The 27,762-nt window shown below is 41.1% G+C and overlaps 1 protein-coding gene across 3 annotated transcripts; it reads right to left on the bottom strand.

Annotated features, from left to right (window-relative positions):
• Positions 1 to 65: 65 nt before the first annotated feature.
• Positions 66 to 27,648, bottom strand: Rnf141 (ring finger protein 141). Of its 3 annotated transcripts, none has more exons than XM_005075681.4 (6): positions 27,545 to 27,648; positions 20,039 to 20,228; positions 18,079 to 18,187; positions 12,424 to 12,605; positions 8,379 to 8,486; positions 66 to 3,286 (listed from the first exon to the last, which is right to left on the bottom strand). In XM_005075681.4, exons 2-6 carry the CDS (start codon positions 20,179 to 20,181, stop codon positions 3,136 to 3,138), a joined length of 693 nt encoding a protein of 230 aa, XP_005075738.1. In that variant the 5' UTR covers positions 20,182 to 20,228; positions 27,545 to 27,648; the 3' UTR covers positions 66 to 3,135. The 3 variants fall into 3 exon arrangements, with proteins under 3 accessions (XP_005075738.1, XP_040612298.1, XP_040612301.1); XM_040756364.1 differs by lacking the exon at positions 27,545 to 27,648 and adding an exon at positions 27,253 to 27,381; XM_040756367.1 differs by lacking the exon at positions 20,039 to 20,228 and having other exon boundaries at positions 27,545 to 27,637.
• Positions 27,649 to 27,762: the final 114 nt, after the last annotated feature.

The raw sequence follows: 27,762 nt of genomic DNA, 5'->3' as shown, positions 1-27,762 counted from the left end.
CAAAGTAGCCTTCAGTCCAGAAACACCCCCCAGAGCAAGGAAACTCTCAATATTACACATGCAAATTATTTGGACTATTTTTTAATGAACCCAACTTCCCAGTGTTAAAAATCAGGGAACCAAAAGGTTTCCAAGCAGCCTTATTACCCAGATATATATTAATATAAGGAAATCATCAAAACATAGCACGAAAACACCATGATCCTCAGAGCACAATATAAAACATTCTTCTAATAAATATAAATATTTAGTACATAAGAATGTGAAATTACATAAGCAAAAGTCTTTTTCATTAGCTAATGTTCACTTGCAAAGTTTACTTATTGCACACTGTATCAGTTTTTCCTAAGAATAAAACAGGTTCTGCTGTCTTTACACCAGTACACAGCCAAGTTCATTTTCTGAATCCAGTGTCTACAGCATCCCAGTCAACCCACAGTTACTGAATGAGCATAGAACAAAAACTCCCTAGAGCAGGAGGCAGCTCACACATCTCAGAAGGCACACGATTCTCTACCATGGTAAATGCATTTAAGTACTTCTTATTTTGAAAAGACAAAACTGTACAGAGTAGAAAAGTGTCTATTTACTCAGGAGACAAAGCTACAGCCTCTCTGAACAGCAGGTGGGCCCTATACCATTCACATCTGAAGAAAGATGGAATGAACAAAAAGCTCTGCTCCTTTACCTGATGAGGCAAGCAGAGACTCCGGCATTTCACAGTGGATCAGTTCGAATCTTGGAGCTCACACTATAAGGAAAGGGCTAAGGGCAATATCAAGTTACCAGACTCATTATTAATTCCTTCAAAAGTGAGGGATTCTGGGGAATAAAAGTTTTGGCTACTGCTGAAAGGAACCCAAACCAATAAAACTATGTTATTTACTTTCAGAAACATTTTTCAATTAGGCAATTTGAATTAAACCCAACAACTCTAATCCAAAAAAAACAATTTAAAATTTTAGGGTTGGAAAATATCTCAGAGGGTCACTTATCCCAAGGTTTTAAAACAATGTTCCATAGAGCACTTGAGAATCAACACGAGAGGTTGAATCATCTACAAATATAAATTTTAAAATGTTTTAAAGATTTATTTGTTTGTGTGTGTGTGTGAGAGAGAGGGGGGGGGAGGGAGGGAGAGAGAGAGAGAGAGAGATTTGTGGGGGTACCCTAGGAGGTCAGAAGAAGAAGAGGGTGTTGGATCTCCTGGCCCTGGAGTTAAAGGCTGTGGTGATCCACCAATGTAGGTGCTGGGAACTGAACTCTAGTCCTCTGCAAGAATAGCAATTGCTCTCAGCTACTGGACCATTTCTCCAACCTTACCACACACAATTTTTTGAAACAGGGTCTCAGTGTAGTCCAGGCTGGCCTTGAACTCAATATGAGTTGAGGATATCCTTGAACTTCTGCTTCCTCCTTTCAAGGGCCGGGACTACAGACATACACCACTGTTTGTTTTTATGCAGTGCTGAGATGGAATGCAGGGCTTCATGTATGCTAGGCAAGAACTCTACCAACTGAGCTACACCCCAGTCCTGAAATATTATTTTTACACAACAGAAGCTTTTTATCATACAAATATGTTATTCACTAGATTCTAATGAAACGGCACCACCAATCACTGTGACATTTTCCTACACTGATTTACTTTATAGTGACTATACTAAGTTTATAAAAGGACACCTGTATTAATAAAATGTAGCTTCTACAGAATGGGGTAGCATGTATACATACACTCAGTACATATGAACTCTCAAAATTTACTTGAAAGAAGTTTCACTGTTAAGGGTTGAAAGCCACAAATACAGTCTCAGTTTCTCAACAGAAACCAACAGTAGAGTAAGGCTGTCTCAGGCTGGGAAACCGTCACTGCACAGCTAAGCTAGGAGAGAGGACAGCACTGCACTTGCCCACACACCCGGCAGGTCGACTTGGCCATTTTATACTTCACTGTTCTATTGTGACAGTCAGTAGACAGTTTAAGTCTTTGGTATGGGGGAGGGGGTGCAGAATCAAGCCAGATCTTTTTCTTTGAAAGGGATTTTATTTGCATGCCCATTAATATCTTAATTAAAAATCAATAAGCAGCAACTTCAATTTCATACCTTTGTACTTAGGAAAATCTGCAATTAATCAGTGAGAAAATGGAATGCTAAAATTTCTTAACGGTGACTTGAGTTCATGCACTAGTTTTCTTATAGGCTGAACTGTTAACATCAACATTCTTATTCCAAGAGTCTCTTTAGACTCTTGAAGGAGTGCAGAGAAAAGAGAAGAAAGTCAATCACTCTCTGGATTTCAGGGTTTACAAATACATGGTGAAGTTTCTTCTGATCTTCCTTTTCTTTTAGTCTAAGAGACCTAAGGAAACCGAAGCCTCTGAGAGTTGCCTTTACCTAAGATAAGCACACTCTAGTTCAGTACTGGATGACTCAGTGTAACCTGGAAATACAAAATATGTATATAAGATAAAGAAAGATTTCCTTCTGAAAAGCCAAGCTACATGGGCATTATGAAAAATCCAGTGAACACCTCCCCAGGTCTGGAGAACAGCCATGACGATTCTTCCAGTAGAGTCCATTTGTAAGACGAAGTCCCAACCTCTGTGTGCTTCTGTGAGTGCAGCAGCATGGCAATGACACAGAATCGTCCTGGAAACCACTGCCGAAGTTACAGGTAACATCAGGAAGCAATTGGGCCACAGTAGTGGAGGATCCAGAATAAACCACAAGGGGGCAGAGTGCACTCGCTCAGGTCCCAGCAATAGCAACTCCCACTGAGACATTAGTTTCAGTCGTTTATCTCAGATGGTTACAACTTTCAACACCCTAAAATTTAAACCTAGCTAAAAACACCCCTCCCTGAAAAGTAGTTATGTCAAGTATTGCTGCTATCTGTAGCACAGGGCTCAAGAGCAACAAAGGACAGGTGGACAGTGGGGACTATGGCCAAACAGTAGCAAACTGTAGCCCACCCTACATGGAAGACATGGAGTTTATTTAAGAACGGGACATATTATCAGAGTAGCAAAAATAAGAGGGTGTGAACACTGATCTTCCTGTGTGTGCCACACATCCCTCTACTCCTCCTCTATGACCACAGCATATCTGTAGCTCATAAAAACAATCTTCCCCATCACGGCCTGTGGGGCTGGCCTGCCTCATCGGCCATATTAAGAATATAGTTAGCCATGTCATCTTCAGTGGGAGCATCTGACACCACCCACGATTCATTTGCTCCAGTCATTTGTAGGCGACAAATGGGGCAGTTCCTGTGCCGATCACTCCTGTCAGGGAAGTCCAAGCAAAACAAGTTTCTTTCTTTTTCTAAAAAAAAAGTTTGTTTGAAAAGTACACAGCTTTAAAAAATGAAACAACATAAAAGTACACAGTGAAGAATTAATATTTCTCCTCATCCCAACCTTTAATTCTCTTCCCAGGGTCAACCAGTTGTCTACATATTTTACCAGGGATGAATTAAAAACCTCAAGTTTGTAGGAAACGAGGAAGTAAGTATGTGTCTCACTGACCTTGTACTGCTATCCAAACATCTTAAAAACCATTTCGCATCAGCATATATTATGTTAGTCTTTTTGTTTTTTCTTTTGAGACACAGTCTTGCTATATCACACCTAGGCCAGCCCGGAACTTGCCATTCTCCTGCTGTCAGCTTGCTCAGTGCTGGAACTGTAGTGCATATTGACACACCTAGACTTCAGTTTACTCGTTGTTAAAAACATGTACTGTGTGGAGATGCCATAAAGTATCCAACTAACCTCCAGGGGAAAGAGCCTAGTCCCCATCTTGTCACACCAGCCAGGGTCTTTAATTCTTATTCCTGCACCCCCAGAAGTTTTCCTTCAGAATAAAAATTCCTATGAGTAATAAGAGGAAGCTACCTCGTACCAGTGGGAGAGTTGATCAAAGTGTAATGTTTAAATATTTATCTTTATTTAAGTAGAATCCACTGTGCCTTGGGACTCATGTTTGGCCAGTGGTGGGCACATGGTGGCATTACTAGTATTTACTAATTAGTATTACTAATTATTATTCTGAGTAATAAAGACCTTTTTTTTTTTTTAAGATAGGGTCTCTTTGCAGCCCTGGCTGGCACAGAACTTGCTATGTAGATTAGGCTGGCCTTGAACTCATAGATCTGTCTGCTTCTTCCTCCTCAAATGCTGAGATTAAAGGCATGTACCACCACATGCAGGAAAATACCTTTGACAAGTTAATTACAACTAAAGGTCTGATAAAATATTCTTTTGTTTAAGACCAAGAAAATGTTAGAAAATTGTACAAAGATGGATCATTTGAGGGTTAAAGCAAGAGATGACACTTATATACAGGATAATTTTCTGATACAGAATACATATATGATTATTTAAGACTATATTTTTTCAAATGGATTCTTCATCAAATACTACTTTGGAAATGTAAATACCATATTTGAGTTTCAAATACATTATGAAAGGAAACCTTCTCCCAGTGAAATCTAGGGCCAAAAATAACCAGTTCATCAACTGTTCTTTTGCTTTTGTGTAAAAACTGAGAAACTTATCCCAAAAACTAGATGTGCAATTTGGAGTTGGCATATATTATCCAGTTGATTTTAGGATCCCCAGAGATGGTTTATAAGATCATTATGTGTGCTTTCCTGTAAATAAAACATCACAATTTAAAAACAGCCAATTTTTGCTTCTGGACAGCAGAAACATGATTTATTTTCTGTGTTGGTTTAAAAGAAAATGGACCCCAAAGGGAGTGGCACTATTAGGAGGTATAGCTTTGTTGGAGTGGGTGTGGCCTTGTTAGAGAAAGGTGTCACTTGGGGGCAGGGTTTGAGGTCTCATATATGCTCAAGCCACACCCAGCGTCTAAGTACATTTCCTGTTGCCTTCTGCTCAAGATGTAGTTAGCACCATGTCTGCCTGCATGTCTCTGCGATGATAATGGATTAAACCTCTGAAAATATAAGCTACCCCAATTAAATGTTTTTCCTTTATAAGAGTTGCTGTCATCATGGTGTCTCTTGACAGCAATAAAAACACTAAGACATCTTCCCACTTAAAACAACTAACACACAGGACACAATGTCCAAAAGAATGGTGTTAGATGAAGTTCCATATAAAGCCCTGGACATAGACAAGAAGTAAGAAGCAAAGTGAGTCTGTGGTAGCAAGTCAGCTGCCCCGTGAGTTTCCAGGACTCAGAAAAAGAAGTAGGGGACCTGAGGCCTGCCAGACTATTGCAGCAACAGCTGAGGCGAGGCAGTTAGAGTTCAGGGCAGAGCACTGCCCAGCAGAGAGCCACACAGAGGGCAGTGTCAAGAGACAGCAGGCCCTTCACTCAACGACAGAGCGCACCAGTGTGAGCAAATGCCAGCAGCTGAAAGTTGAGAGGTGCACGCACAGGCCTCAGAGGGCACAGGGTTGTGTCCCCACAGCTAGACTGGACCCTTCTAACTCTTGGAGCATGGGGAGAGCACTCTGAAGGACTCTGCCACATCCGTGGGAATAAGTAAGAGGAAACTAAACTTTGTTCTGTTCCTGCTAACAAACTGTAACAGTAGGATCCCAAAGAGTCAAAGTACTTCTAAGGAAGCAAAGCTTGAATGTCAACAATAATAAAAAAATTGCTAACTAGAAAGGTAAAATTCATAATATTTGGTACTTAATAAAAACTACAAGGCAGATAAGCAGCAGAAAAATATTGTAAGACACAATAAAGAGGAAAAACAATAAAAATAATGCACAACTGACATGACATTAGAACTAGCTGATGAATGAGAAGCTGTAACTTTAGTCCACACAGTCAAAGTACCATACTCAGTGGACACAGAAGTGAGCACTAGAACATACAAGGCAAATAAACATCTAAATACTAGGGAGTGTGACAACACAGTGACTGCCCAAATGAAGTACAATTCAGAGAGCATAACACACAGTAATGGAGGCCACAGGGACAGAGTGGAAAAGGGTCATATAAGAGATATGAGAAAACAATGACTGAAAAGTTTCCAATATCAACAAAACCATGAACCTACTATAGCAACAAACTCCACGCACAAGAAACCTGGGGTGACAACGAGACATCTCCTACTCTTGCTTAAAAGAAGTTAAAAGATGAAGACCTTACAACAGGCAGAAAAGAAAAGAAGGCGCACTGCCCAGAGGTGAACAACAAGGAGACAGCTGCTCCTAGGAACACAAAGCAAGACGAGGTGGAGCCCAACACTAAAGTCTGGAAGAAAAAACACTTGACCTAGAATTTTGTATCAGAAAAGGTATCTTTGAAAAGCAATGGTTAGATGTTTAATAGAATTACCAAAATGTTCTATAGAATCTGCAGAAGAAAGTTTCCAAAATAATATGTGGTTCAATAAGACTTCAGGATACAAGATGGATGTGAAAGGACTATTGTCTTCTTATATACTAGCAACAAACAAAAACTAGTTAGGACAGTGCAAAACTGTAGAATACTCAAGGACAAATCTGTCTGATATCTGCAACACTGTGCACTATAAAACTGCTTGCAGAAATCAGAGGGCTAACTAAACATGATGAAGCCACTGTCCCAAACTGATGTACAGTATCAATGAAGGTCTCTGCAGGCTCTTTTGTGGAGCTTATACACCAATTCTAAACTTCTTATTAAAACGCCAAAGCCCTGGGCCAGTCCAAATGACGTTGGAAAGGAGGGGTTTGTAAAGCTGCAGGAAGCAGGACAGCATGTGACTGGAGTGAAACAGATTTACATCAGTGGACAGAAAAGTCCAGAACTGACTTATACTTGAACAACTAATTCCAAAAAAGGTTCAAAGCCAAATTTAGTGAGACAGTCTTTTGTCAAACTAACTAAAAATGTAGCATGTACTTAAATGTGAAATCCTAAACTTGTAGAAGATTAATAACTTCAGTGCCCTTGTGGCAGGAAAAGAATTGATAGATAGGGTCTCTCTCTGTCACAAATTGAAATTTAGCTTCATTAGAACAAAAACCTTCTTCTCCCTTTGTCTCAAGACAAAGAAGACAAGCCACAGAGAGGGAGAAATATGTGCAAATAATATGGTAAAGCAAAACTCTCAATAACAAAACAGGCAAAGACTTGAACAGACCATCATCTAAGATGCACAGGGCAGGAGCCACAGAGAACTACCCATGCTTGAAAACAATGCCGGCTAGCATGGCTAACGACAGTGGAAACTCCTATGTAGTGCTGGAGAGGGCACAAAAAGGGTAAGAAGCAGCCAGGCGTGGTGGCACACATCTATAATTCCAGAGTTGGGAGGTGAGGCAGGAGGATTGCTGCAAGTTCCGATTGAGGCATGCCTGGTCTATTACAAAGCAAGATCTTGTCTCAAAATTTTAAAAAAGGCTTTTCCTTTTAAAAAGTATGACTGCTTTGGAACTGAGTTGGCAATTTCTTGAGAAACGTCTGTTATATATGATCTGGCCATTTGAGGTAGCTACCAAATTAAATTACATGTCCATAAAAAATATTTGTTCACAAACATACAGAAGCTTTTTCTTGGTACTTACCTACACCTACAACATGATTAAATCTGAAGATAACTACACTGAAGGAAAGAACCTAGACAACAGAGAGGGCACCATATGCTGCCACTTTAAAAAGTCTAGCAAATTCAATTTTCAGCAAATGAAAGCATTTAACAGCTGCTTAAGGATCAGGTACAGGTGATTCTGGGGCGTGATGAATTGCTCCTCATTTTGTCGTGACAGATTTCATTAGTATGCACATAAATTACAGCATACCAGATTATATTTCAGATACATGTATAGCTTATTGCATGTCAATTATAAATTCTCCTAAGTGTGCCATTATCTTGTAAGCATACGACTTTAATTAGTTGACCAAACATCCCTCCAAATGAAGATCGTACAGCTGAGGATTTGTTCCTCTACATACATACAGTGAATTATGTATGGGCGGGAGGGGAGCCAAAGAAGGGGAAGTGTTTGATTCTAGATTCAAACCAGGCATCAGGATTCTTACAGTGTCAGGCAGGGCAGTGGTGGTGCACACCTTTAATCCCAGCCCTCAGAAGGCAGGGGCAGGCAGATCTCTGAGTTCGAGGCCAGCCTGGTCTACAGAGCACGTTCCAGGACAGCCAGGGCTACAAAGAGAAACCCTGTCTTGAAAAACCAAAAAAGCTTCTTGCAGTGTAAAAACCAAGTTGTGTCTCCACACTTCACAAACATTTGGTATAAAAAGTAGAACTAGTGGGCAGCACACCATAAAACTCAAAGGTACTAAAGAGCAAAGCTCCAGTGGCTAGCATTGAAGCATTTGCATTTCCTGTGGTTTATTCACAGTCCAGCTGACCTCTGCTATCTCCAAGGGCAGTGGATAACTTACCATTTATCAATACACTTCTGACAGAAGCTGTGAGCACAGGGCAGGATGAGGTCAGCTCGGCCGTCCATGCAGATACAACACTCCTCTTCATCAGTCAGCTGCTTCACCCTGAGTGTGAAAACAGCTGGAACAATGGCAGTCTCTGTCCACAGGCTTCCTACTCTGTTTCACTGCCTTAAGAAGCAGCGGTAAACACCCACAGCATAAAGCTCAGCATGACTTATGTGTAGAGCGAACAGGACACCATAATTAACATCTTTTGGGGCTAGCAAATACGTTAGGGAAGAAATTCTGTGCAGACTAAAGAAAATGAAATCTGACCAAAAACTGCATATTCAGGTCTTTCTGAAATAACTAAGTCCATTTTAGGCATATTGGATTTACATATAGGAAATGAGCCAGGCTATCATTTATTTGCCATAAAGGACACAATGCTGCCTCGTCAGCTGGGCCTTACAATGGCACTGACAGTATCAGAGAAGAGAAGGGACAGCACAGTGGTTAAGCATCAGATGCCACAGGAAACACAAAAGGGCTGGAGCCCACCTATCTCAGGGCTCCCAGGAAAAACCTTCTCCCCCTCAACCAAGAACCACAGGGACCGTGCTCCTTTGCAGGTGGAATTTAGTCAACCAACTCCAGCAGCTCAGCTTAAAACACCCATCTCCTTCTGCTCTCAAAATCAGATTCTGCCTCAATTAAATGATTTAAAAATTGCATACAGCTGTTTCATGGTGAGCCACCCCATAGGTTAGTTTTTTTTTAAATATAATGTTCCTTAAAGTGATTTAAAATGTTGTACTCTTTGTGCTTTTCTGTTGTTTTAAAGTATAGCATTCTTCTAAAGGTAGGAGCTGTGTCTGATGTATTTCCACCTCCTACTGTATTTATAGCATAGCATGTAAGGCATGGCAATAACAGAATCTGTTGATATGAACATAATATAGACAAATATCAAATGTGCAGCACATATAGTATGTGCTAAGTAAAGTAAATACTTTTGGAAACATGAGAGAGAAATCACAGAATATTGACAGAGAACATTCTAGGAGCATGAAGTAAGCCACGGAAGCATGAAACAAAACATGAAGTGTGTGTGTGTGTGTGTGTGTGTGTGTGTGTGTGTGTGTGTGTATGCACGCGCGCGCGCACGCGCAAGCATGTACCTGTGTAAAAGGTTGCATAATGTTCAGGCATTAAACTGAGAGAAAGGACTGCTTGGTGGTGCACGCCAGAAACCCTGTCTCAAAAAAACAAAAACAAAAACAAAAACAAAAACAAAAAAAAGAAAAAAGAAAAGACAATCTGATTCTTGAATATTAAAATAATAAATATGAATTTGTTTTACGAGGCAAACTAGAAGCAGTGTCTAATCAGGGGAACACAAATCCCCACTACTACAGGACTTCAGAGCGTGGAGAGAGCAAGGGGCAGTCTAGAGAGAGGGAACAAGGTAGAATCTTATCTCACAGCACACTTGAGAGACAGCCGGGGCCTGGTTTAAGAAGAATTAAACAGACATCATCAGGGTGGGGTAACAGATTAATGTTTGATTCAATCATGGAGAAAAGAGTGAAGTGGTGAAATGGGTGGGAACCTACATGCATGTGATCTGATATGTGTATTCATACATACATACATTTGTGTATGCACACATATATGCACATACATTAGTCACATACAAATATGCATACCAACATTTATACACATATACTGACACTTAAGCACCTTTTCAAATCCACACCAGATCCATATGGTTTAGCACTTGTGCTTATGATCGTTCAATCGTGACCTGAGGGTGTCAGCAGCTGAGAGCGCAGCCGAATCTACAGAGTGACAGGGTGTCCTGGCAGGGAAGTTTCAGAGTCAGGAGCAGAAGGCCATTACAAAGAATAGCATGGTAGCCAGAGAAAACGGAGACAGACTGCCAGTGTAAGCTGCTCCATGCCCACGCTCTGCTACCTTCCTAGCACAGTGAGCAGGAGGAAGGAACCTTGCTCTCTCTGACCACTTGGAGCTGGATGGGTGCCGCTTCCTACCGCAGCCCTGAGAGGCACACTGGCAGACGAAGATCACACAGGACACCAGTGCAGGAAGAACCCAGGAAACAAAGGCTGGAGACACTTAGGCTCAGTAGGAATTTGACTAGTTTTCAACCTTTGAAGGACGGAAGCAGTCAGACTTGTTTGGTGGAATTCCAGAGGCCATGCTTGGCTGCTGTACTGAGCAGGGCACGCTATACTTTAATAATGATGGTGACAGTTGATGCACCCACTATACCGATATGTGCCCGGCACTATTCTGTGTCTCATCTATTAACTCACTTAACTCTCTCACCAGTCCTCTGGGGCAGATGCCATTGCTCTCAAACTGAGGAGAGAAGGAAGTTAAGGTTTGAACACAGGCTGGTTAGTTCTAGGGTCTTTGCTGTGCTGCTTCCAGAGAGCCAGACTGAGATTACTCTGAGGATAAAGGCAAAAAGAAAACCTTCACAGTGGTTAAAGCTATCTGGATGTGAAGAGGATTGCTTCTCTGAGGCTGTGAGTCTCACAAAGCTGTGGGAGCTAGTGGTACTGCAACTTGTAAGTTTCCATTGGGTGAACTATGACACAGTCTTGATCCTGTAGAGCAGACAGAGCAGTTGCCTAGGATCAGCAGCATTGGAGCATCTCAGAGCTGGGAAATCTTTAGCTCCTCCTCCAAACCACTGAGCTACAATGGGCTAAATGTGAGTCTTTAGCTATGTCAATCACTATCTAGTCACACTTCTTCCTCTAAACCCGCTTCCTCACCTGACCAATTGTATTCCTGTGGAGTAACTGTTAGGATTTAAAGAACTGCAAGTGCTCAGCAGACATCAGCCACTAACAGAACTGTGCATCTAAGAGAAGCAGGACTGCAGAAGCCCTCAGGCTCACCTTCTGCTTTGATCTGGGTACCAGGGTACCACTAGAAGCCCATAACGAATGAAGCCAAGTGCTGGCTTACCTAACCAACTGGCACAACTTTTCCTAGTCTTTAAGAGCCAGTACTCGGGAGGCAGAGTCAGGTGGATCTCTGTGAGTTCAAGGCCTGGCTGGACCGATAGCCTCCAAAACAATACAGAGAAACCCTGTCTCGTAAAACCAAAAAAAAAAAAAAAAAAAAAAAAAAAAGCGTTAAAAAAAAAAAAAAAGAGTAACACTTTCACCATCTTCCTGACGACGACCCTAACAGGAAGAGAAAGGCTGCTTGCTTTTCAGTGGCTACAGACATAAAAACCACTTTCAGCTTTCAAAACACTCAGAATGGAGCAAAAATGCAACTGTGAATAAAGCAATAAAAGGAAAACTCCTGTCAAACACAGACTTAACTTAAGAAGGACACAGTCAATGCAGATTCTGCCATCTCCCAGTGTCCCAGTGAGACAAGATAACAACATGCCTGGAAACACAGAAGTCCTTTTCCAAGGAGGCACTAACAAATTCAAATATGCCATGTCAAGCAGCAGTAGGGAGCTTGCAACACCAAAAGCATGGACAAAGGAAAGTTCAGACAAAACACTAATATATGAGGCCTGAGTAAGCAGGTGCCATCATGGTAAACCCCAGCTGACATCATTCCCTCCTGCTAATGCAGTATCCATATGCAGACAAATGTTTGTTCTTTCCTGAGTAAACTGCCAAGGCCTGGAAACAACATTTAAACATTTAACTTCCAATTAGATAATTTCTGAAACAATTTTGCCAGATTCTTGGACCTAATTATAAAAATGGCTTTGACTATCTAAAAACCTGTTAAAGAGAAGGCATCAGTCATTAATGCCACTAGGTTCAAGAGACAGAGAGTGGGTTCCCAAAGAGTGAGCTGAGAGAGACATTTCCTGTCGTGAGCCACCTTAATCTGGGACTGTGAAATGAATGGAAGGAAAGGATAACCTATGATCTGGCTGTAACACAGATGGAGGCAACAGGACTGAGGGTGTCACCAGGCACTAGGGAGAATGTCACTGTAATCTCAGAAGTTTGCTTATTCACTGTAACTGTGTTACATGGTACACACATACCTGCCCATCCACAGACTAGCCTGACATGACATTGCAGAGGACGGGTTCCCATCGGGCTCTTCAGAGATGGAGCTCTGAGCCAACACTCCAGCAGCTTGACTTGTGATGTCTTTATAAAGCTGAATAAACTGGTATAAATTCATGATCCGTGATGCTTCCACAATACCACTGCTTTTGTTAATCTAGAAAGATAATGGGGAAAGGGAACACAGACACACGATTCAGCCAAATATCCTAGGAAACAGATTTATGGCATGGAATGTACCTAGGAAAATAAGAGTCTGATTAAAGAACACTCACATCTCTTCAGTTGTGGAGTTCATTAGAGAATTTACAAAATGTTCCCTTCCGACATTCAAAATAACCTTGCAAAGTTGATCAGGCATCCTGTCTGGAGTTGATAACAACAGGGTAGGACACTGGCTACTTGCTCTGTCAGTTTGAAGTTCTCTCACTTGGCCTGAAACTTTCAACAAACAGACTACCTGTCTCTACCACCTTGCTTCTGAGACTACAAGCATGCTGTAATGCTTGGCTTTTTTTCCCCCAACATGAGTTCTGGAGATCAAACTCAGGCCCTCAGGTTTGCACAGTGCACAGTGCACTCTACCAACTAAGCTATTTCCTCAGCTCCGTTCTTGAACATCTTTATGCTACTTTGTACTTTTAAACTAAAACCTAAATGTTACATTAAACTATAAAAAGTTACTGAATTTTGAGATTTCACAAAATTTCATTTCCTATGAAGTGGAACCAGTAGTCTGGAGACAGTTCCTTTGTAGATTGTTCCTCTACCCCTTCCACTTGACAATTTGATACAAGATTCTTGAGACAAGGATAGAATTCACTTTCATAAGACCTGAGAAAACCAGAGTGGAACATACATTATCTTTTAAAATAACTGAAGTCAGTAGAATGAGTCTATAATGCTTTTGAAGTGCTTGAGATAATCAGAGATTAGTCATAGGCAGGAAGACTTCTTTTCAGCAGATGAGGTGGTAGAGAGGCCTCTATGGTGCTGAGAGTGGTGGTACACCCCTGTAATCCCAGTATATAGGAGGCTGAGTAGCAGGGATGCTTCAAGTTTAAGGCCAGCCTGGGCTACATAAAGAGACCCTTGTCTCAAAAACAAACAAAAAGTACAAACAAATAAATAACAATATCCAAAGACTGTGAGAACAGAATAAGTTGAGAAATCTTATATGTGCATCAAAATAAATGGAACTACAAGGTTAGAAACGATGTAGAGATATGAACTGGCTGGGTGTGGTGGTGTACACTGAATGATCCCAGGACCCAGGAGGCTGGATGTCACAGCAAGACTGTCTCAAAAAGACAGAAAAGGGCAGGGGCAATAACAGTGAGCCTTAGGATTGTTAAATGTGCTCATGGAAATGAAAATATGAGAACACAGACTGTGCATAGATTTAAAATTATTACAGCAGTATCTGAATGAAAATGGCAAGGTATAACTAATCATTTATTAATTGTTTACTATCTGAGAAAGTAGCAAAAAATATTGAGACTCAAGAGAAAGGGTCAGATTCCATACTGTGAAAATGTAGAATCATATCGAATATTCAAAAACCTGATTAAATTTTGGGAAGCTAATATCTATGTGGAGATTCAAACATACAAGATTCTTTGCAATAAAAATATAGAGAGAGAACAAATAAAACATGACAGGGAATTCACAGAAACATTTAGAATAAGCCTTCAGAGCTGAGAAAAGTGGGCCAGTGTTCTTTTGAAACTGTATAACACAGAATACATTATGAGGTGATTCATATAAGGATCTTACTGTATTAGTGAAATGGGACATACAGTAAATATTCTAACCATAGAGTCCTTATATTTATTGAGTGTCCACAATGCAGGTGTTATGGGCATGATGTGCATTGCTTCTAGGGACTAAAGACAAAGTGTGTATAAAACAGAAACCCCTGCACAGACTAGGGGAGATGGAAATCAGTGTGGTGGACAAAAGGTGGGAAGAGAGAATTCTGAGGGGCAAGTAAGGTCCCAAGGTAAAAGAAACATTTAAGAACTAGAAGAGGGCCGGGCGTTGGTGGTGCACACCTTTAATCCCAGCACTCTGGAGGCACAGGCAGGTGGATCTCTGTTGAGTTCAAGGCCACCCTGGTCTACAGAACTGAGCTCCAAGACAGCCTCCAAAACAATACAGAAAAACCTTGTCTTGAAAAACCAAAAAAAAAAAAAAACAACTAGAAGAGGTACTGGAAGGAGTCACATATGGCTACCTGGGATGTTAGATGGAAATCAGTGTGGTGGGGATAAACCAGGGGGAGGGGACGCTGAAGGACAAGGAAGGCTTCAAGACAAAGGGGACATTTAAGACAAGAAGAGGTACTAGAATGACTAGACATTGTTGATATATTTGTTGCTTGCATATATTATATTGTACTTACTGTATAGTTTTTCTTATGTTAATTACCTTTTTATTTTAGACAAAAAAGGGGAAATGTAGTGATATCTTGTTTATATTCTAACAAATAAAGTTTGACTGAAATGACAGGCAAAAAAGCTTGTGAGAAGTGACAGAGCCCTGAGTTTGAGGCTAGCTTGATCTACAGAACTAGTTCCAGAACAGCTAGAGCTGTTACACAGAGAAACCCTGCCCTGAAAAAAAAAAAAACAAATAAACAAAAAACAGAAAAAAAAGGAAAGAAAGAATGTCAATAGAATACACTAATTTAAACTTAACTACACAGTAACATAGTTAAAGTTGCTGGGGCAAAAAAGAATCTGACTAATAATAATATCAAATAATAACTCTGTATCGAAAGGAGCAACAGAAAACCAAGGGATCAGAAGCCAAATACTACATTTATATTCTGATAGTTATAGAGGTCTCTTCCTTGTAAACTAAGTATTTTATGAAATAAAGATGGAGAGTGAGTATAATTTAGATAACATGTATGCCAAACAAAAGGAAAGTCTTAGCCCTGGCCATGCAAAGGAGAGTATTTCTTCAACAGGTTTTTGGTCATGTAGTACAAGCTGGGCCGCCAGATGCAAAGCACATATTTCAGCCATGACACATAGTTGCAAGGAACAGTTCCCGCCCAAGGAGCCTAATGGGGAAGTGAGGGACTAAACAAACTACTCTACTCTTTTTTAATTTATTTTTATTTTATTTGCATTGGTGTCTTTGCCTGCATATATGTCTGTGTGAGGATGTCAGATTCCCTGGAACTGGAGTTACAGACAGCTGTGAGCTACCATGTGGATATTGGGGATTGAACCCAGGTTCTCTGGAAGAGCAGCCAGTGCTCTTAACCTCTGAGCCATCTCCCTAGTCTATTCTTAATACTGAATGTTAGTGGTGAAGTAGAAAACGAGAACCAATGGAATTTAGAAGAGGCTAGAAGATTTCTGTGAAGGGAGACCATGAATGAATAAGATGGCATCTGAGATGGGCCTTTGGAGACATCATGTTTCAACATGCAAGAGTGACGGGAACAGCTGCTGACTGTTCAAACCTTGTTCCCACTTTAGTTGCTGGCACACCTGCTTTTATTTTGGCCTTCTCCGCTCCCTAAAATGTCTTAGGAATCAATACTGGTTAGTCTGATCTAAGCCAATCACCCCTCTCTGCCCCCCCCCCCCCCGCCCCGCCATCCCCTCCTGTGTGTGTGTGTGTGTGTGTGTGTGTGTGTGTGTAGAAGGTATGACTGAATATTGACCAATGGGTTATGGAGATCTGCTGGGCCTGTAACCACCTCTGGAACCGCTATATCAGGATTTGCTGATGCATGAGAAAATAAACGGTTTTTGTTTAAACTAGTTTAAAACAAGTGTTCTCTGACTCATAGCTGATGACCATTAAAGGTGAAGGAACAGGCATTCTAGTTGAGGGAACTCAATAAACAGAGGGTGTGAGTTGTAAAAGTAACACCTTCAATTCATTAACAGTGGCGGACATGCAGAATGCAAGGGGAATAGTGATTAAAGCAGAAAAGAAGCTTGGAGTGGTGGTAGGAGCCATGAACGCCACATACAAGAAAGAGCAGGGAGTTTTGTAGGCAGTGAGGGCTGTAGAGTGGTAAGCAGGCTAGAGAGCTGAGAAGAGCTGTGCATCACAATAGTCGTTTCACAGCAGCATAAACTGGAATCTGGAGGATTCTGGAGGTGTGGAGATTAGCAGAGTCTATGGCATTCTTTCTCAGAAGGGACAAGGGCCTGAACTATAAACAGTTTCCTTAGGACATGGCATTTGCTTGCACTAGTTCTAGTGTATTGCTCACATTTCTGCTTGAGTAAACAGGAAATAAAACACAGTGAGGTAAACCTGACAACTCACTATGGAAATGTGACAGACTACCAACGTAGTCTCTGGGCTCGGTGACTCACCAGCATTTATTTGCAGTATATTATACCATTTATTCTAGTGTATTACATATACTATCAAAAAGGTTGTTTTTCTTTTTTAATGATTGAAATCCAATGTTCTCAAAAGAAATCATCTTCTGAGATAATTCTCTTAAGACTGTCCTTTGTCCTTCAAGATTTGCTTAATAAGATTAGATCCCATCCATGTCCATAAACACAGTATTATCTTTTATATAATGTATTTCAGACTGTCAAGTGACTCACCTGGGTGAGAGTTTGATTGGTCAGGAATGGACATTAGGGCATTCATGACTGTGTAAATTATGGCTTATATGGCTTATTTTAGTTTTTAGAACAGGGATTGAAACTGAAGGAGAGCTAATAAAATTCATTTCCTCTCAAAGGCCTGTGACTAAGAACTGCTATTCTAATTAACTTACTGGGAGCAGGAAGTTTTCTAATACTCTGTAACAGCTGCCAAGATATTTTTAGCAGTTACCTAAAATATTAAAAACTCAACTACAAGATAGTACATTTCTGACAAAAGTTAACTCCATAACTCAAAATCAGCACAGCCTCTCCAGTGGATATGGTTTTTAAATGAATGTAAAACAATGTTCTCAAAAGAAGGAACTTCCTGAAATAAGTAATTTTTAAGGTTAACACCTCAGAGTTAACTATATGGTATCTTCTGAGGGCTCCATAGCTGATGAACCCTCAAAAGACAGATGTTGGGTAAGGATAAATTTACTACCACTTCCTCCCAAGTATAATAATCTCTACGACTTGGCAATTAGACAACAGTGAGATTCAAACAGCTCAAAAGCAACAAAAGTATCAAACAATGCTTTCAGGGCCAAGAAGGCCATTCAGCAAAGTGCCACCCACACAGGCACGAAGACCTAAGCTCAGGACCCACATAAAATCTGGGTACAAAGGTGTGTGTATGTAAGCCAAGCACTAGGGGAGCAAAGAGTAGACGATCCTGAGTATGGGGTGGGTTTCCTGGCCTGTCAGTCTAGCCAAAATGGTGAGCAAGTTTCAGGTTCAGTGAAAGACCCTGTCTCAAAACATAAGGTGAAGTGTGATAGAGAGGCAGGTGCCTGATGTCAATGTCTGGTCTCAACCATGATGTTCACATGCATACACAGACTAACACATTCAGTAGGCAAGTTCACACACACACACACACCCTATGTTCTACAGAATCAATAACATTTATTTATAGTCTATTACATTATTAAATGTGCCTCTAACTACCAAGGCAGTGTCAGCTCTGAAACAGAAGACTACCAATCTTACCTTGGTACAGACCACCCGTACAACCACTTTCCAAAAGGCAGAAGAATCAGACCCAGGTTGTACCTCAAAGAGAAGATGCTTTTCCTGGCCAGCAGCTACCTTAGCAGTTCTGAAAAGAGGCAAGCACATTTTTATTTTATGAAAAGTAAAACCAAATTCAAGAAACACTTTCCAACAGGGAAGGAAAAAAGCAGAAGTGACTGCAAAATGCGGATTCCCACAGCACAGAGACAGAGAATGTTTTCAATGTTTTTACAGTCAAAAGCTGTGTGGAATACTCGTCTCCATATCTGTATTTCAATTGTCTCTGAGTGTCTAAAACTGATTTTTGAAAAACTTCATCCTAAGCTGGGGATGGTGACACTAGCATGTGATCTCAGAGATGGAAAGGAGGAGGATCGGGAGTTCAAGGAGAGCTTGAAGCCAGCCTGGGCTGCATGAGGTCCTGCCGAAAAGAAAACATGCAATAACAATTAACCCTGACAAACACAGCCCAAGAAACCTGGCACTTTAGGTAAAAGTTTGCTGGTTTAATTTACACAAATGCTGACCAAATACACATAATTCTGAGGAATACCTTATTCTTGATTGAATCCTGTTTACATAACCACATTCACATACTTTTTTGAAAGCTTTTAATTTATACTAATTTTGGGTTCAGCCAAGTAAAACAAATAGTTTGTGATATTAAATATAACTCTACTTCCACAAGAAGTAGTTACAAGAACTACACTTTCAGAATCTTACTGTCAACACCAACTAAAATGGAGCTGAAGCCCTAAGACAGTAGCTCCCATTATCACTGCTGGCTTTTCTCTGAGCACCAGCAGCAGGAGAGTTGTATATAATCAAGTGCCTTCCAGCTAAGTAAAGCAACTGGCCTCAACAAGCCAGCCAAAGGGAGTAACTCAGACATGCCAGCTTCCATCTGTTTCCCAGATACCAAGCCACACCTCTGTGCAGGTCTGACTTCATGGTTGGTAGACATCAGGGAGCACTGTACTCATGAAATGCCAACTCTAGCCCATGGAAACAAGTTTCAAATTACACTGTTAGTATTGCTTAGTGCACAGCCAGCAGCAAGAGTTTAATTCTCAAGTTACCCACAATGGTCTGTAACTTCAGTCTTAGTGAATCCAGTGCCCTCTTCAGGCTTCTACAGGCACCAGACACGTGTGTGGTGTACAAACACACATGCAGGCAAAAATCTTATACAGATAAAATAAAATAGAAATATTTTTAAATATATCATTTAAAGTTCTTAGGCAAGTTTTAATTAAATTCCCCAAGAGACAGAAGATTGATACAGAATAAAGAAAAGTAGGAGGTGCTACCAGAGGAAGGTTTAAGAGAAAAAAATGTTACCCATACACCTGTTGCAGGGAATTGGGGGAGGGGGCAAACCAGCAGTACTGAGAAAGTACCAGGGTCTGAGACCATTCAAGGGCAAAGACCCCTTTGTACTTTAAAAAGCTTCTACATAGATCAACACAAAAACTGAGGTGAAATCCATAAAGAAAGACTAAGTTCAAGGTGGAGAAATTTACACTATCTTAGAAACTCACTCAGGATTGTTAAGCAGACTGTACTTCAGTGAAGAAACAGGCGGCCACACTCAACGGGCACACTGTGGTGCTTCTGACTGTCCAACTCTTGCTCTGGTGACCGATGGCAAATTCTCTTTAAGTCAGTTACAGCCTCTCAATACAGCTGCTGAGCTGCAGTTGCCACACCTGCTGCCTGTGTTCTAATTTTCATTTTAAGTTCCTCCCACCCCTCTGTTCCCTTTCCATATTTTAAAAATAGCTACATTAAAGTCTACTTGGAGCAGTCAATGTACTTCCTAAGTTATGCTAAAAAATTTCATTCTCATCATCAGTACATTTGGTTACCTTCTGTACACTCATAACCAATGGGATCACACATGAGGGAAAACAGAACGAAGAGGAACAAGGCTTACACATCATTGAGTTCAGCTACTCTCCCAAGAAATTCTTCATAAGTTAAAGAACTACTTTCTCGAACCAAGGTGACGTGTTTTGCTACTTTTTCTGGTAACTTGTTAATAACCAACTGCGTCTGATCCGAGATTTGCTGTCCCATGGTGAAATGGTGTCTTTCAGAATTCAGAGTTCTGCTTCACATAGTTTCTGTTAAATACAATGCAGAAGTCATTTGTACATAATTATAAAAGATACCAATATATTCATTGTCCTAGTTAGGGTTACTATTGCTGTGATGAAACACCATGACCAAAGAAACTTAGGGAGGAGCGGGTTTATTTGGCTTACACCTCCACATCATTGTTCATTATCAAAGAAAGTCAGGACAGGAACCTAAGGCAGGAACCTGGAGGCAAGAGCTGATGTGGAGGCCACAGAGGAATACTGCTTACTGGCTGACTTGCTCCCTGTGGCTTGCTCAGCAAACTTTCTTATAGAACCTAACACAGCCAGTCCAGGGATAGCACCACCCACAATGGGCTGGGCCCTCCTCCAGTGATCACCAATTAAGGAGATGACCTACAGGCCGGCCTATAGCCTCATCTTATGGAAGTAATTTCTCAATAAAGCTCCCCCTTCTCAGATGACTTTAGCGTGTGTTAAGTTGATGTAAAACTATCTAGCACACTTGTCCTTCAAAAAGCATACAAAAACTACAAGAACCTTAAGGGGGAGTCAGTCAACTCAAATGAATCTGAGATGCAATTTATTTAACCATATTTATGTTAAGTTTTTCAGAATCATACAGCTAAATGGTTCACTTATAATAATGGAAGAGGGATGGGCCTCTTAACTACCAAAAACAAAAGCCATTCACATACATTTTCTCTCTCCTCTCTCTTTCCTCCCCCCTCTCCCTGTCTGTGTCTCTCCTCCCTCCCTCTCTCTGTCTCTGTCCCTCTCTCTCTGACACACACACACACACACACACACACACACACACACACACACACACACACACACACACAGAGGCAGTCCAGTGACTGCATTTTCCTAAAAACATTTCCAGACTGTCTACTATATGTCAGATTCCAAACTAAATGCTTTCCATCTATGACATCATTTATTACCCACAGCATCCTACAGGGTAGATGGATTTTTTTCTCCTCTCTTTTTTTTTAAATTTAAATTAGAAACAATCTTGTTTTACATGTCAATCCCAGTTCCCTCTCCTCCTCCCCTGCCCCCCACTAACCCCCATCCCATCCCTTTTCTGCTCCCCAGGGAGGGTGAGGTCTTCCATGGGGGATCTTCAAAGTCTGCCTAGGCCCTCCCCTGTGTGTCTAAACTGAGAGTATCTCTCTATGTGGAATAGGTTTCCAAAGTTGAATTGTACAGTAGGGATAAATACTAATCCACAGTAGATGGATTTTTTTATATCCTCATTATATGGATAAGGAAATGGTTAAGTCTACGGTATGGGATAGATGTGAACTTTGAACTCCCACCTCAGGAAATTCCATTTTGTTTACCATCTATCTTTTGCTTTTACTCAAATTAACCCCTTTACCATAAAGCAAGTAAAGTAGTAACAATTAAATAGAAAAGAATTTCAGCAGAAAGCTTGCTTTATCATTTAATCAAAAAATGATACTATAGCCTTAAATAGAAAACATGTGACTTTAGGACTAGCAAGGTGGCTTGTAGGCAACTGCACTTTCTGCCAAGCCTGAGTTCTATCCCAGGAGTCACATGATGGAAAAAACAACCCTCAAAAGCTGTCCTGACCTCCATACATAAGGGTGTAGAGTGTGTACCCTTAGACACATATATGTATACACACAAGACAAAAAATGTGACTTCAGCTGGGCAGTGGTAGTGCGCGCATTTTTTTTTTTTTTTTGTGGTTTCTCTGTGTAGCTTTGTAGACCAGGCTGGCCTGGAACTCACAGAGATTCACCTGCCTCTGTTTCCCCCAGTGCTGGGATTAAAGGCCTATGCCACCACCTTTTGGCTTTTTTAAAAAGATTTATTTATTATGTATATAGTGCTCTGCCAGCAAGCCAGAAGACAGCATCAGATTTCATTATAGATGGTTGTGAGCCACCATGTGGTTGCTGGGAATTGAACTAGGGACCTCTAGAAGAGCAGTCAGTGCTGTTAACCTCTGAGCCATCTCTCCAGGCCCTGGTGCATGCCTTTAATCCCAGCACTCAGGAGACAGAGGCAGATATATCTCTGTGGTTTTGAGGCCAGCCTGGTCTACAAAATGAGTTCCAGGACAGTCAGGGCTGTTAACACAGAGAAACCCTGTCTTGAAAAACCAAAAAAAAGAAAAAAAATGACTTCAAACTAAAGTATATAACCACAAATATGTATCACTTTCAGTATTAAATTTAATGTACTATGTGGTTTTTTTAAAGTTACTTTAAATATAATAAAAGCACAATTACACTAAAAAAATAAATTCCCCTATTACTATTTTGGATCTGAACCTATGTGGTAACAATAAGTACCATACTAGAGGAATAATGAAAAAGGAAACCTAGACTACTAAAACATAATCTCTGAAGGCAAAAGATTATATTTTAAATATGTCCAAGTATAACAGACTCATACCAACTATAACCAAAGAGGAACCATTAAAATTGCCAGCTTAGAGAAGGTGTTCAGGGAATTTACATTAGTGGTTTTTGGGCAGCACAGACTAGTGACATGCTAAAACACAATAGTGTTGAACTCCATTTTATCCTAAGCAAACACAGTTTCAAAACAAAAATTCCCAAATGCCAAAAACCTAAGAAAAATGTAAAAAACAATGTCATTAGAGTAAGTCCCTATCAAGAAAAGCAGTAAGGTCACCCTGCCATTGAATATAGATATTTAAACACATGCTATCTTTACTTTTCAGGTAAGGTCACCCTGCCAATGAATATAGATATTTAAACACATGCTATCTTTACTTTTCAGGTTCTGATTCAAATGTGTGGAAACATAAGCAAATGACTACATAACAGTTGGAAACCACTGTCATACATGGTCTTCCTAAAAATTCTGTTTAGCCAGGCTGTAATGGGACATGCCTCTCTGCATTCAAGGCTAGCCTGGTCTATGATATGAATCAAGTTCTAGGACAGCCAGGGCTACATAGTAAAACCCTGTCTTGAAAAACTAAAAAATAAATAAATAAAAATTACATTTAACAAGTACTGTTTGTGGTGTTTATGGCCTGGGGACAGGATGGTAAGCAAACAAAATGAGGTTTCTTGGCACCACAGGGTATCCAATATGGTTAGGGATGGAGCAATAGTCATACAAGTAAGTCTATAATTACAAACCAAGAAACAGGAAACCAAACAAGTACAGAGTGTCTTGAAAGCCTAGAAGGGTGAGAGACACTAGTCTTGAGTTGGAAAAGAAATCCTGGGCAAACACTTGAGTCCAGAAAGTCTGGGTTTGAAAGAGAGTCAGGACATGGTGGGGGGGGGCATTTTTATGCAGAGGTTTCCAAGTCTCTGAGATAGGTGGGCCATGGTGCCTTTGAGGGAGATAAAAACAGAGATTCACCTGCCTCTGTTTCCCCGAGTGCTGGGATTAAAGGCCTGTTCTACTACCTTTCGGCTTTTTTAAAAAGATTTATTTATTATGTATATAGTGTTCTGCCTGCAAGCCAGAAGAGAACATCATATTTCATTTTAGATGGGAGATGTTGACACCAAAACAAAATCAAGATAGGTGTTTAAGATTTTTCTCAGACAACTGGAAGACAATATTAAGTATGCTTGCCAATCCAGCTGACCAGGACTGGAATGAATGAATTGTATCTACTAATAAGTCTCTGGTTTGCTAAGTCTATAAATACAGTAAGAAGTTAATTCTTCAAAGTATGCTGAAAAGCTGACTGCACGAAGGAACCCAGTTAAGATGTGCTTTAGAGCAGCACAAAAATAGGAGTCCTGAGGTTTTAGATTAAAGTAACAGCACAGTAGGTTAATCAGGGATCTCAAAATAACCCTAACTCTTGCTAGAAGCAGATGTCTATAGTATCAGACATTTCACTCAGCTCAAGGCAGCCACACCTTTAAAGGAGTGTCAATACATTAGAACACATTCAAAAGTCATGGGTTTAGAAACAGAAGTGACTGACTGTGGCTGAGTACAGCTATGTAATGACCTGTGCAGCACAACGGCCTGTTCAAATATTTGAGGAACTGTCACAAGGAAGAAGAACTGAGTTTTTTTTTTTTTTACATGTCGATAAAGAGCAGACTGGCCAATAAGTACAAAGGGGAGGGCCAGACTTATGTAAGAATGACCTACCAACACAGCAATGGAAAGTGCTGTTGTAACATATGTGAACTTTTCAATGACATAATATGAACATGTTTAAAGATTGGAAGTTCCTCTAATGAGTGACACAGCAGAGAATTTTCCAGGTGCAAAATGGAGGTGCTAACCTATAATACCCAGTGGTTCTCAATCTGTGGGTAGGGACCCCAAGAACAGCCAGAAAACGCAGATATTTATACTCTGATTCATAAGTCACAAAATTAGTTATGAAGTAGCAATGAAAATAATTTTATGATTGGTGTCACCACAACAAGAGGAACTTTATCACAGGGTCACGGCTTTAGAAAGGCTGAGAACCACTGCTCTAACCTAACATTTTGCTCTCAAAATGAGGCTTAACTTTCCTCAAGTTTTTCTGCATTAATTTAATAAACAGACTAATCAGCTAGCCTGATACTTACAATTCCAACTACATTATCTAGCAGAGAAAAATAAACTTCTGAAATGGCCTCAATCAAGACTTAATGGAATTCATGACAACCAAATCAACATTTGTAGAGGAAGCAATAGTCCCCTCCTCTACCTTCTCAGGGTCCCCAACTCTTCCCAAGATTAACTAAAACTAACAGGAGAAAATTATACACATTTTGGTTTTGTGTTTATATATGAGGAAGTCCTCACAAGAAAAATAAGACCTTAAATAGGACCCAAAGCACAGACACTCACTAGACAGAGCACAGACACTCACTAGACAGAGCACAGACACTCACTAGACAGAGGAGTAAATTGTGAAAAGATGACAAGAGGCTGGGGCTGCAGGAAGTTTCCCAGGTAAAAGGCCAGTGCTTTTACATGACTGCTTCATCCCTTTCTCTAGGAAAGAAAAGTAAGTCCCAGCACACTTCTTTTATCTGCTACTTTAGAAAGTATTTGTACCTTAAAGACTTCTTATGCACTGATTTGGAGGGAGGGTCCTGCATTTAACCAATGTCATCATTGTGTGAAAATATGATGATTATTTATGTGTAATATAGAGGCACTGACAGGAGTATCCACAAGAGCAATCTGCTGAAGTCACACTTCAGTCACCAGCCACAACCGTTTCAGTATCACTCTCTGATGATCTATGTGTTACTACCATAGCATGTAGCACTCACTCAATTAAATCACTTACATTCCTGCCCCATGAGATCTTCAGGATACCTACCTGTGTTCTTGCCTCTGGACAACAGGTAAGTGTATATTTCCCTAGTCAACATACTGAATTTTTTAAATCACTCATCTCGTATTCTTTTATTAGCTCAGTCATGCATCCACACTAACATGGAGTTGAAGTGAAAATATATCTACGGAAAATGTAAAATTGTAACAACTTATCGTGTGTGTGTGTGTGTGTGTGTGTGTGTGTGTGTGTGTGTGTGTGTATACCTGCACAAAAATATCTCCCTTGAAATCCCAGAACAGTAGTGCTGCTTACAGACATAATTTTCAGGCAAACCATTGGCAATAAAATTCAACAAAAGACAAGTCAGTGGTCAAGACTCCTCAAAGAGCTACTGGCTCTCAAACCACGGAGCCACCTCTAGCATGGCCCCTTCTAACAAGAGTTGTGTTTCCTGAAAGCAGCTGGAGGATTTTCTAAATAAGAGCTGTTATTTTGAAACTCACAGGAACATCAAGGATTCCAAAAATGCCACATTCTTCAGTGGGTGGCGCAGACAGTTGATCACTTCTTTTTCTAACAAGTGAGTTGTTGTCACCCAAGTATTCCTCATTAGAATACAACAACTGCATCACTAATAATTCTCACACACGGGAGCTCTAAAAATTAACCATAAGCCATTCATAAATGGATTGGAGGAAAACTGAGACAGTAAAAATGCAAGATGACTAGATAGGGCTAGAGAGCTCAGCTAGGAAGTGCTTACAGGAGGCACCAGAACCCAAGTTCTATCCCTGGGTCAGCATGAAAAGACAGTGTTTGCACACTTGTAATCTCATCCCTGGGAGCTGCTATCCAGCAGGTGTAGTTTGGTACGCATGCACTCACGCACGCACGCACTCACGCACGCACGATGATCAGTTGACATGGGCTGTGGTATTGAAGGCACCTTTGAAGTCTTATATTTTGTAACATCTTCAAGATTAGTAATAAATACTAAATCCTACAACTGGGGAGTCGGTTGGGTATTTATGTACATATACATGTATATATGTATGTACATATATATATCTACACACACACACACACACACACACACACATATATCTACTGCTCCCTTTTGTCAAATGTCAAAAGTATGCTTGAAAACCACAATCAAACTGAGGAAACTGAAACCAGATAGCATGAAGGGGGAGAGGGGAACCCATGCTACTTTTGAGTGTTCTAAATACAGGAGACATGTCTTCTCAAAGACAACTATCAGGACCATGGGTTGTTAGGCAGCTCACTCCCAAGGTAAAATTCTGAAGGATGAACTTCATTGCATAGCAAGAATGACAGGGGGAGTGGAAACTATCAACTTAGTTCAAAACATATGACTTAAAAGCAATTGGGAGTGTTACTGCAGTTACATAGATCCAAAAGAAGGACTTGAGAGTCTGGGCATCATGAAATGGAGCTGGGCCAGAATATGAAGGCACACTGTCATTTATTTAATAGGTAGGCTGGAGAAAGTCCAACAATAGTAAACCCACATTCTGTAATGAAACTGCACACAGAAGGCGACTTACCCTACAATTACGATTAGCAAGGAAACTTTTTAAAATGTTAGTTCTCAAGGTAGCAATTAGTTTGACAAGAAAAGGCCCAGGTAGACATCCAGGGCGCGTTCAGAAGGAGGGTTGGCCAACGCTACAGGCCTAGGCTTCCCCCTCAGGAGCTCTGCCCTGTGCCACCCTCCCGTCTCGGCCCCCGCCCCTCGGCCCCTCCTCGGCGCACCTTCTCTGCTAACCAACAGCTAAACTGCTTATTGCGCCAGCGCCAAGATTCAAAACAGTCAGAGCTGGTCGGAAACCTCTCCTCAGCACCACTGCGAAGGCGGAACCAGCGCATCCACCCTTCCTGGAAGCCGGCGCCCCAAACCCGCAGCCGAGGCCCTAATCAGGGCGGCCTAGCTCCCCCGAAGCCCGGCCCCTCCGCAGCCCGATGCTACCCGGGCCTCCACTCCCTGCTCCAGGACTGTGGAGCGGCTAGGAAAGGACACGGGAGGGGGCGGCGCTGCAAGGCTCACCCCGTTGAAGGCATCGCTCTCCCGGCTGCCTCGGCCGCTGCTTAGCTAAACCCGCTAGGCGGCAGCGGCGCAGCGGCGGTCCCAGTCGCACCTCAGTGACGCAAAGCCACTCCCTCGCGCGTTGCCCGGAGACGGAGCTCCACCCCTCCTACTCCCTTTGGAGGCCTTTGTGGCTCAAGGCTGCTGACACTTGCAGGCAAAATACTCACATATATGAA

The sequence above is a fragment of the Mesocricetus auratus genome, unplaced genomic scaffold (assembly GCF_017639785.1).
Source record: "Mesocricetus auratus isolate SY011 unplaced genomic scaffold, BCM_Maur_2.0 Super-Scaffold_4256, whole genome shotgun sequence".
Lineage (NCBI taxonomy): Eukaryota > Metazoa > Chordata > Mammalia > Rodentia > Cricetidae > Mesocricetus > Mesocricetus auratus.
This window is presented reverse-complemented; position numbering and strand designations above follow the sequence as displayed.